The sequence below is a fragment of the Lampris incognitus genome, chromosome 21 (genome assembly GCF_029633865.1).
Source record: "Lampris incognitus isolate fLamInc1 chromosome 21, fLamInc1.hap2, whole genome shotgun sequence".
Classification (NCBI taxonomy): domain Eukaryota; kingdom Metazoa; phylum Chordata; class Actinopteri; order Lampriformes; family Lampridae; genus Lampris; species Lampris incognitus.
The window spans coordinates 5105566-5116583 of record NC_079231.1 but is presented as its reverse complement, the minus strand read 5'-3'; the positions used below and the strand labels follow the sequence as shown (position 1 = coordinate 5116583).

Genomic DNA, 11018 nt, shown 5'->3' with positions numbered 1-11018 from the left:
CGAACTCTATCTCTAGGGGTGGATTCACAGTTTAAAACAAAAAAGTTTACAGCTGCCCGTCTTACATTCGGTTCACACAGGTTCATTCATTTCTCATTAAGCTGAATGGAGGCTAATGGCTTGATCATGCTAGTTTTGGTAGACAGTTAATGACGCGAGAAATGACAAAGCAGAATTCTTTAATGAGATGTGTGTGTACTTATCTAGAAGGCCTTTTTTATTTGTATTAGTGTTTGCTGTTGACCTATTTGCATACGTGTGTGTGTGTGTTTCAGTATACATGAATGTGTGTGTCGGTGCTTGTGTGACGTACACACACGTGCACACTGTATGTAGGTTCGTGGGTAGTGTGTGAGTCTGTGTGTGTGTGTGTCTGTGTGGGAGTATGCCTGTCAGAGCCTGGTGTGGCCCTTGGTGCTTTTCCCAGTGTGTGTCTGTGTGTGTCTGTGTGCCCGTCTGTCTGTGCGCGCTGAAGTCTTTGTCAAAGCTCGCCACCAATTAAAGTGGAAATGCATGCAGTGACCTACTCCCAAATGAGTATTTTTTTTTTTACCCAGCAGGCTGTGTTCCACAAGGAATCGCTAACAAACCATTGTGTGTGTGTGTGCGTGTGTGTGTGTGTGTGTGTGTATGAACCCGCCTCTTGCAGGGATGTCACCCTTGCACCAAATTACATCGAACTCTATTAATAGGCTTAGGTGCAGTGTGCTGGTGGGTATCTGTTTGTGTGTGTGTGTGTGTGTGTGTGTGTGTGTATGTTTGAGGAGGATGACTTTCTATGACTCTTAAATCCTCTCTCCGCTTCTCGCCCTTTCTCTGCATCTTCTGCCCTCTTTTTCCTATTCAGTCTCTTTCCTACTCTTTCCACTTCTCTGCTCACTGTTACCGCTGTTTATCTCTCTCTCTCGTTCTCTCTCGTTCTCTCTCTCTCTGTCTACGTCCCTCTGTCCCTCAGGAAGACGTTAAAAGGCTGAAAAGCAGATAAGGAGAGACCAGCGAGTAATCATCTGAGTTATGAGAGAGCGATCAGATTTAGAAAAACAGACTGACAGACAGACAAATGTCCTTACTGTGTGTGTGTGTGTGTGTGTGTGTGTTTGTGTAAGATATGCGTAAGTAATATGCAGCGGGCTGGCATTCTCTCTCTTTCTCTCCCTCTCTCCTCTCTTCCTCTCCTCTGTTCTCCTGTCTTCTCCACTCTCTATATTTCTCCCTGGAGCCCCTGAGCAAGTGCTCAAAACTGTCATTCACAGCCACAAAACCAGCCCGTGTGTGTGTGTGTGTGTGTGTGTGTGTGTGTGTGTGTGTGTGTGTGTGTCTGGCACTCTTCCTTAAGTGTATTTCCACTCATCAGGAGTTTCTCTTAAATGTCTGCTAGTGTTGAGGAAATTGATATTGTGTTTTGCTGGCCCCCCCCCCCCCCCCCTGAGTTTATGGTTTGTTTGTGGGTGAATATGCAAAGTCGGCTGACAGCCCAAGTCAAAACTTTGCTAGAAAGCAGCACACATTTGAAAACTGTCTTTCATCTGATGGTAATGTTAAATAATCCTGCATCTTATCACTGTGTTTTTCAATCATGTGTCACGTCACTGGAATTTTTAACAGTTTGTTCAGCTTTACATGTGTGGGTGTGTGCATGCACATGTATGTGTGTGTGTGTGTGGTGTTGTGTTTGTTGCCCTGTGTCTTCTCTGTTTGTGCATGGCTGTGAGAATGGTAGAAAGGTATACCAACAAACAAGCCTGTTTGCATGTTTGTATGTGTGCATGAGTATATACACTCACCGGCCACTTTTTTAGGCACACCTGTCCAACTGCTCGTTAATGCAAATTTCTAATCAGCCAATCACATGGCAGCAACTCAATGCATTTAGGCATGTAGACATGGTCAAGACGATCTGCTGCAGTTCAAACCGAGCATCAGAATGGGGAAGAAAGGTGATTTAAGTGACTTTGAACGTGGCATGGTTGTTGGTGCCAGACGGGCTGGTCTGAGTATTTCAGAAACTGCTGATCTACTGGGATTTTCACACACAACCATCTCTAGGGTTTACAGAGAATGGTCCGAAAAAGAGAAAATATCCAGTGAGCAGCAGTTCTGTGGGCGAAAATGCCTTGTTGATGCCAGAGGTCAGAGGAGAATGGCCAGACTGGTTCGAGCTGATAGAAAGGCAACAGTAACTCAAATAACCACTCATTACAACCGAGGTATGCAGAAGAGCATCTCTGAACGCACAACACGTCGAACCTTGAGGCAGATGGGCTACAGCAGCAGAAGACCACACCGGGTGCCACTCCTGTCAGCTAAGAACAGGAAACTGAGGCTGCAATTCGCACAGGCTCACCAAAATTGGACAATAGAAGATTGGAAAAACGTTGCCTGGTCTGATGAGTCTCAATTTCTGCTGTGACATTCGGATGGTAGGGTCAGAATTTGGCGTCAACAACATGAAAGCATGGATCCATCCTGCCTTGTATCAACGGTTCAGGCTGGTGGCGGTGGTGTTATGGTGTGGGGGATATTTTCTTGGCACACTTTTGGCCCCTTAGTACCAATTGAGCATCGTGTCATCGCCACAGCCTACCTGAGTATTGTTGCTGACCATGTCCATCCCTTTATGACCACAGTGTTCCCATCTTCTGATGGCTACTTCCAGCAGGATAACGCGCCATGTCATAAAGCGCGAATCATCTCAGACTGTTTTTTTGAACATGACAATGAGTTCACTGTACTCACATGGCCTCCACAGTCACCAGATCTCAATCCAATAGAGCACCTTTGGGATGTGGTGGACCGGGAGATTTGCATCATGGATGTGCAGCCAACAAATCTGCAGCAACTGCGTGATGCTATCATGTCAATATGGACCAAACTCTCTGAGGAATGTTTCCAGTACCTTGTTGAATCTATGCCACGAAGGATTAAGGCAGTTCTGAAGGCAAAAGGGGGTCCAACCCGGTACTAGCAAGGTGTACCTAATAAAGTGGCCAGTGTGTGTGTGTGTGTGTGTGTGTGTGTGTGTGTGTGTGTGTGTGTGTGTGTGTGTGTGTGTGTGTGTGTGTGTGTGTGTGTGTGTGTGTGTGTGTGTGTATGTGTACTATGGCACGGCGGTGCAGCGGTTAGCGCGGTCACCTCACAGCAAGAAGGTCCTGGGTTCGAGCCCCGGGGTAGTCCAACCTTGGGGGTCGTCCCAGGTTGTCCTCTGTGTGGCGTTTGCATGTTCTCCCCGTGTCTGTGTGGGTTTCCTCCGGGGGCTCCGGTTTCCTCCCACAGTCCAAAGACATGTAGGTCAGGTGAATCAGCCGTACTAAATTGTCTCTAGGTGTGAATGTGTGTGTGTGTGTTTGTGTGCGCCCGCATACACACTTACGTGTACATGTGTTGTCCCCTACAGGTAAAGGATGTGATGAAAGATGTGATGGCTGGCCTACAGCAGACCAACAGTGAGAAGATTCTGCTGAGCTGGGTTCGTCAGAACACGCGCCAGTATCCCCAGGTCTGTATACATCGAACCGTATCCGTCCTCTGGCCCCGCCAGTGCAACAGTCTTCTGTTCGTTTGGGAGACTGAGCGTCCATTTTTCTGATTTTAGTCTTGAGTGTTTTTAGACCAGTGTTTCCTAACCTTGTGTCTGCCATGGTAAAACATTTTATAATAAAGGGAAAAAAAATTCCAGTGGCACACCACTATCTGCTGAGATAGAAAGGGTAATTGCAACACAAGAGCCCATTTCCATTAATAAAAACATGAGAATATTTTATTCTATCTTTATACATAAATAATGAGTTTTAAGGGGAATGTGAATTTTTCCATAGCACACGTGGCCGGCCCTAATGGCACAACGCTTAAAAAACACCGATTTAGATGATGTGAAATTAGAAAGGCTTGGAAGTCACAAGGGACCCAATGCTCTGGTTGGATTCACGTGTGGCCAGTGTGGACCCACACTGCAGGTGTTAAAGGGCAAGGAAAAGTAATTTGCCCATGGGCATCCTGGTTTTTAGGATGGGGAAAGTGTTGAACATGAGCCTCCCTCCATGCACTTACTGGTCGCAGTTACAAATAAGGTGCGACAAGGCAGTAAGGGGTTGAAGGCGATGTCATAGAAAGTCCCCTGGATGCAGGTGAAATGTAAAGCCCCGGTTTGCTTAGCAGACAGAGGAAGCGATCGATCATTCTGCTCAAGTGTCCTTTAGCAAGCTGCCGATCTCCCGGCGGTGCCGTGGGCGTTGTATGCTGTCTGAGCTCACCGTGGAAGGGGCCGGGCAAAAAAAAGAATCTCTGCACAGGTTCATAAAGCTTGCCATTGTTTATTTTTTTTTGTTCTATTGCGATACGAAGATACAGTTCCCCCCTAAAGAAATGAATAATAGTATTGATAATAATAAGTGCTATGTTTTGCAGTGGCTTGCTTTGTTTTGTTTTTTTGCTTGGAACATTGCCGAGTGCAGCCTTGTTTCTAAGCCGGTCTACTGAGAGCCCTCTCAGCAGAGCATATGCCATTTAGTGGATAACATATGCTGTGTTCGGCGGATGCTTTTATCCAAAGTGCTTTAAAGTTTCCCGAGTGCATACCTTGTTAGCATGCTCTCTATTTGCTAATGCGAAGGATTTCATGGCGTTATTTCTTAAAAGGCTGGATGTGATGACCCTTTCTTCTCGAAATTGTACGTGTGTCTCACTTCTGTATATCAGCCGGCCCTGCATTGATTGAACAAGTCAAAGGCAAACTATTGTCCCATTTTCAACCATTTAAATTGGTAGGGCATCCTTAATTTTTGTAATGTTTACATTTTTTTTGCAGGAGAGTCCGACTCGAAGATGGAGTATTGGCCTCTAAGTACTTTGCTGGCAAAAGAATAAAAATACGGGCCTATTTCACTCCAAACATTATCATTTCCAACCATTAATAGCCTTTAAATGCAAGTGAAAATGATTTTTACTTGCATTTAAAGGCTGTTAATGCAAGTGAAAATCATTTTGACAGCATATTGTCAGTCCTTGAATGAAACGTCCAGTCAATTTAAGACTCAAAAGACGGCTTTAGTACATCCCAGTGTGAACCAGTAGTGGAATTAAAGCCTTTCAGCAGGCGGTGCCTGACTGCAATTATGTTTAGGACCTTTTAACACCTGTTTTTCTGTTCTCAGGTCAATGTGGTTAACTTCTCCAGTAGCTGGAATGATGGACTTGCCTTCAATGCGCTCATTCACAGCCACAGGTATGCCAAAAGTAATGTTTGTGCATCTTTGTAATGCACTCAGAAAATGGGGCAGGATAAAAGAGGGAGAGAAAGGAAAGAATGCTGGATATCTTATCATCAGAAAGCAACTCGTAAATGACAGAAGGGGAAATCAGCAGTTGGGAGAGACAGAGCAGCGGCGACAAGACAAAGAAACCACTGTTGGCATAGAAAATATCATGTGCAATGTTCAGGACAAAATCTTCGGCTAACAATACAGTACATGCATCTTTTCATACAGCTAGCAAGCAAACAGTCTCTTACAGTTGCCGTTTTGCTACCATAGAAAACCAGTCAATGACCAAACCGGTTCACAATGAAGCTGGACTGCAGCGACCTTGAGTTTCATGCATTGTGAACTGCATTATAGTTCATGCTTGGCACAACACAGATGACAGATACACTGTGCAAGTGTCATGGATATATTAGTTTGTTGACGGATTATTTTTCTTTGTTTTAAGCCAACTGCTTTTTTGTGAAGGAGGAAAAAAAGAACTGCCAATGCCTCGTGACAATTTCCAAGCTTTACTTTTCTGATTTTTATCATCTTGGTTGACATGAGCCCCTTTGTGCTTTGTAAAAGTTGGTGCCCCCCATTTTGGTTCAAAATGCAAGATTGGCAGTTAAAAAAGAGACGAGCAAAAAAAAAGCACAGTTGGATGTGGGATCATAAGTTCTCTCAGGGAGGGATAATTGAATGGAGCTACTTACTTCTGATTGGCACTCTGGTTTAAATGTTACCCTGCATATGTGTTGTATAGCTAAATATCTATGAAGTATATATTATACACTAAACATGTACAAATACAGGCTATCTGATTATTAGTCCTGGCCCAGCCCTTCCAGATTCTACACAAGTCCAACCTCAGGGGTGGTGCCCACTACACTGGGACAAGATGCAGGCCCTCTGAAATAAGGATACGCTGACAAACAAGGCATCTAAACTGTTGGTTTGAAGCCCGGCATTCAGTCAATCCAATCGATTCCTTTTACCAGGCCAGTCCACAGGCTGTAATAATTCCTTTTCAGCGGTTGAAAGAAACATTTTACAGTTCACAGCTATATCTGACACCAGCATATTTACATTCCAGAGTATCAGCATTCACAGGGCCCCGATCATTCCACCTCTTTTCTACACAAATATACTGTATATAGATGAAGAGGTTCAATACACACAGGGGATCCCTGTCACCAAAATGAGCTGCTTCTGATTCTGCACTTTCAAAATCAATGCGTGAGGCCCGGGCCACACCGCCTACCTGAGCAGTGCGTGTGCTCCGTGGAACCTCTTACTTTTCATTTCGGCGCCCATGTTAACAGGTTAGAGCAGCCACACAGCCCACCTGAGCAGCGTGGCTCAGGCACGGCTCAAGCCACGCTGCAGCAATACAACTCTAGAGAGCAGACGTGATGCCTGTTTTTCTCTGCGTGAGGCACGCAGTTCAACAAAAATAGAACGGGAAAATTATCTGTTGATGGTCATACTAGCAATATTACATTACATAACTGACACCTTTCACTATAGTTTCAATGTCTATATCTGTAGAATATGTCACAGACATGAAAAAAATATAAAATTTTCAATTCAATTCAGTTTATTGTCATTAAAAACAATGTGCAGGCACATGTTAAAAATGAAATGAGGGCTGTGGCTTCACCAGACAGTGCAAGACAGACACAGACAAACACAGCAAACACAGTATAAGATATACACACATGAAGACCAAAAGCTAAAATAAGTTCAAAAAGAGCTGGAGTACAAAATATTTAAAAATATCTACAGACATTCAGTGGGTAGCCAGGTTCAGGTGGGCAACAGCTTGTGGAAAGAAGCTGTTTTTGAGCCTGGTAGTGCGGGCTCTGAGGCTCCTGTAGCGCCTCCCAGAGCACAGGGTGGAGAACAGTCCATGGTTGGAGTGGGTGGGATCTCTGCTGATGCTCAGACCCCTTCGAAGGCAGCGTTTGTGATAAATGTGTTTTATGGCTGGGAGCCGGGTAGCGGTGATATGCTGGGCTGCCTTGATGACCCGCTGCAGAGCTTTCTGGTCTACTGAGGTGCAGTTGCCGCACCACACTGAGATGCAGATGGTCAGGATGCTCTCTATGGTGCAGTGGTAGAAGTTGGTGAGAATTTTGGGGGGTAAACAGGCGCTCCTCAGGAAATGCAGGCATTGTTGGTCCTTTTTCACAAGGGCCTGGGTGTTTAATGTCCAGGAAAGTTCCTCGCTGATGTGGACTCCAAGGAATTTAAAGCTAGAAACACGCTCCACTTCCACCCCATTGATGTGTTTGGGGGAGTGGCTGCAGCTTCTAGACCTCCTGAAGTCCACAATCAGCTCCTTCGTCTTCTGCACATTGAGGACAAGATTGTTGGTACCATTTTAGCAATGATATGTCAGGAGAAAGTGGAAACTACATGTGTATATAGTCATAGCAGAAATGGTAAATGGATTGCATTTTTATAGCAATTTTCTAGCTGCAACAGCCACTCAGAGCACTTTACAATCAATGAATGCCTCACATTCACCCACGCACACACACTCCTACACTGCTCGCGGTGTCAACCATGCAAGGCACTAACCAGCTCTGCCATTGCAACTCTTGCTCTAGCCCAACCCTCGACATAACTCTAATGGGGACTGCACTAGTAATGTAAGGGTGCTTTCACACCTGAAGTCCTTTTGCTTTATTCCGACTCGGACTAATTTGTTGTAATGTTGCAGTCTCACCCTGGTTCGGTTTGTTTCCATAACGCAGTATTTAAAAATGGACCAAATTTATTTATTTATTCGTTTAGTTTAATTTCCCCCCCTTTTTCTTCTCAATTGCACCCGGCCAATTACCCCACTCTTCCGAGCCATCCCGGTCGTTGCTCCACCCCCTCTGCCGGTCCAGGGAGGGCTGCAGACTACCACATGCGTCCTCTGATGCATGTGGCACCAGAGGAGGCGCTAGTGCAGCGACCAGGGACCAGTAATAATGACCTCAGTAATGATGAAATGCTTTGAAAAAATAGTTAAGACAGTAAATCTTAACATTCCTGCCAACCTTGATGTGCTACAGTTTGCTAATCGGTCAAATAGCATGTGGAAGGTGCCATTTCTTTGGCTCTGCATACTGTTTTAAAACACCTTGAAGGAAAAAAACACCTATATCAGAATGTTGTTTACTGACTATAGCTCAGTGTTTAATACCACTGTACCATCTAAACTGTGTTAAAGCTTAGGGACCTTGGTCTTGTAATTGCATCTGTAGGTGGTTATATGACTTTTGGACAGGCAGACCTCAGACAGTGAGGGCAGGTGCCAGCCACTCATCTGCCATCGTTCTCAACGCAGGAGCACTGCAGGGTTGCTGCTTTAGTCCCTTACTCTACAGTCTGTTCACACGTGACTGTGTTGCCAGATATCATAACGGCATTGTGAAATTCACAGATGACACCACAGTAATTGGACTGGTAAACGGCAACAACGAAGACGCCTATAGGAAGGAGTTGAGGGACCTACCCATATGGTGTCGAGATAACAACCGCTCCCTAAATGTTGAGAAAACAAAGGAGATAATTGTTGATTTTAGGAAGTCCAAAATAGTTCAGACACCAGTTTACATCAACGATGTCCCTGTTGAAATGGTGAAGAACTTCATATTTTTAGGCATTCAGATCTCAGACTACCTCTCCTGGTCTCTAAACACCAGTTGTGTCAGGCACAACAGAGACTATACTTTCTGAGAAGTCTTAAAAATTTCAGAATGTCCACAAAAACCCTGGTCAGTTTAATGGAGCTGACACGTTTATCCATTTAGCTTATCCATTTATCCGATGTACATCTGAGAGGTAGTCGGCTAAGAGTCTAAGCTACGGACTCTTACTGCTGTTCTTAACCTACTTTTTCTTTTTTTATCTTTTATTATCAAAAACACATCTCATTACACACTTCTTTTATATTCACACCAATATATAAATAACCCATTAACATAGAACATAGAGAAAATGAGCAAAATACAACACATACATCTTAAACCAATAAGACAAAAAATAATGAGGTAGCCAGACTGCTTTGGAAATATCTCCAACACATCGGCCCCACCACTAAATCAAATAATTCTAATATTTATAACAGAAAGACAAGAGAAAAAATAGTGAGGTATCCTGCAGCCTTGTGGCATAGCCTCCAACCTACAGGCCCCCCACCAAATCAAATAAATCAAATATTAATACATGGATAGACGAGACATAAAATAGCGAGGGTAACCTGCAGGCTCACCTACTGCGCTAGCCAGCAACCTGACTGAGCAGGACCACAAACAACTGAGAAGGATAGTAAAAACGGCTTCGAACTTGGTAGGAACGGCACTGCCACAGCTTCAGGTCATGTACACCACCCGTTGCAGAAGGAAGGCCCTAAGTATCACGGAGGACACCATCCACCCAGCACGTGGTCTGTTCTCCTCCTTCCTGCAGGACAACGCTCATAGATAGACGCTTCCACAGCTCCGACCAGCTACCTCACAGACAGTTTTTACCCCCAGGTGATCAGAATAATGAACAGTAGGCACTTCACATACCTTCAGTAATTTATTATTTGGTGGGATTTCTTATTTATTGTTTTTGTTTTTATTTGTGATTCCCTTATATACGTATAGTTTTAAGGGCTGAGAGAGCCATGGCACATGCATTTCATTGCATTTGTAGGTAGATAGTACTCCCCCCCCCCCTGTTTCTCCCCAGTTGAATTTGGCCCACTACCCCACTCTTCCGAGCCGTCCCGTTCACTGCTCTACCCCCTCTGCCGATCCGTTGAGGGCTGCAGACTACCACATGCCTCCTCCGATACATGTTGAGTCGCCATCCGTTTCTTTTCACCTGACAGTGAGGAGTTTCACCAGGGGGACGTAGGACCCCAGTTAGTCCTGTATAATTTTTTCATTTATTTTGAAGCACACGCTTTAACCTTTTTTCTGTCTAAACTAAGCCTAAATGAAATTAATAATGCAATGAAACATTCAGTTATTGATGGCCATTATCAAAGGCAGACTCAATGTAGAGAGATAGGGCTGGCAGTCACAGCACCACAGCAGCAGCAGAGGTAGCCGTCACGTACAGGTAAGCAGTGTTGACCAGGCCTAGACCACACTCTGCAATCCACATAAGACCACTGGGGAAAAAATCTGCACCCCAGAGAGGCCTACTGGGAAAAGATACTGCAGCGGTTGTATGGAACACCAGTTGGAGTCTGGATTTCATGCCTGGAGTTATGGGAAACAGTGTTTATGGTCTAGAATGAAAAATGCATTCAATTTGCTTATGTCAGTGTGAACATCTGAAAGCTGTATCATTAATTTCATACCAGACAAATTACGAAAGCAGGAAGAGACACAGATAGATAGAAATACTATAAATAGAAGATTTATACTTCAACTCATGTTGGTTCTAACTTGGTCCCAGGCCTGAACTGTTTGATTGGAGCACAGTGGAAAAGAAGACGTCGGCCATTGACAGGCTGGAACACGCCTTCAGCAAGGCTGAGCAACACCTGGGGATAGAGAGACTGCTGGACCCTGAAGGTAGTAAACACACACACACACACACGCACACACACAAACTCCTAAAAAAGCAACACCGACAGATAAACCAACAAACTCGCAAATGTCATGGGAGATGCATGTTCAGGGTAAATTATGGCTGTTATCATATTTCACGCCACCCGGTCACATGACATAGTAATTGGCCAAATTGAATATGATGTGTCAGCCGCTGATTGGGTGTTGCTACGGT

General features: G+C 44.6%; 1 protein-coding gene across 1 annotated transcript in view; it reads left to right on the top strand.

Annotated features, from left to right (window-relative positions):
* The first annotated feature begins 3400 nt into the window (after positions 1 to 3400).
* Positions 3401 to 11018, top strand: part of LOC130131754 (dystrophin-like) — a 184191-nt gene continuing 176573 nt past the window's right edge. Inside the window, 3 exon segments of the mRNA XM_056301551.1 lie at positions 3401 to 3496; positions 5151 to 5221; positions 10689 to 10807. Coding sequence (XP_056157526.1) covers positions 3407 to 3496; positions 5151 to 5221; positions 10689 to 10807 — 280 coding nt within the window. The 5' untranslated portion in view covers positions 3401 to 3406.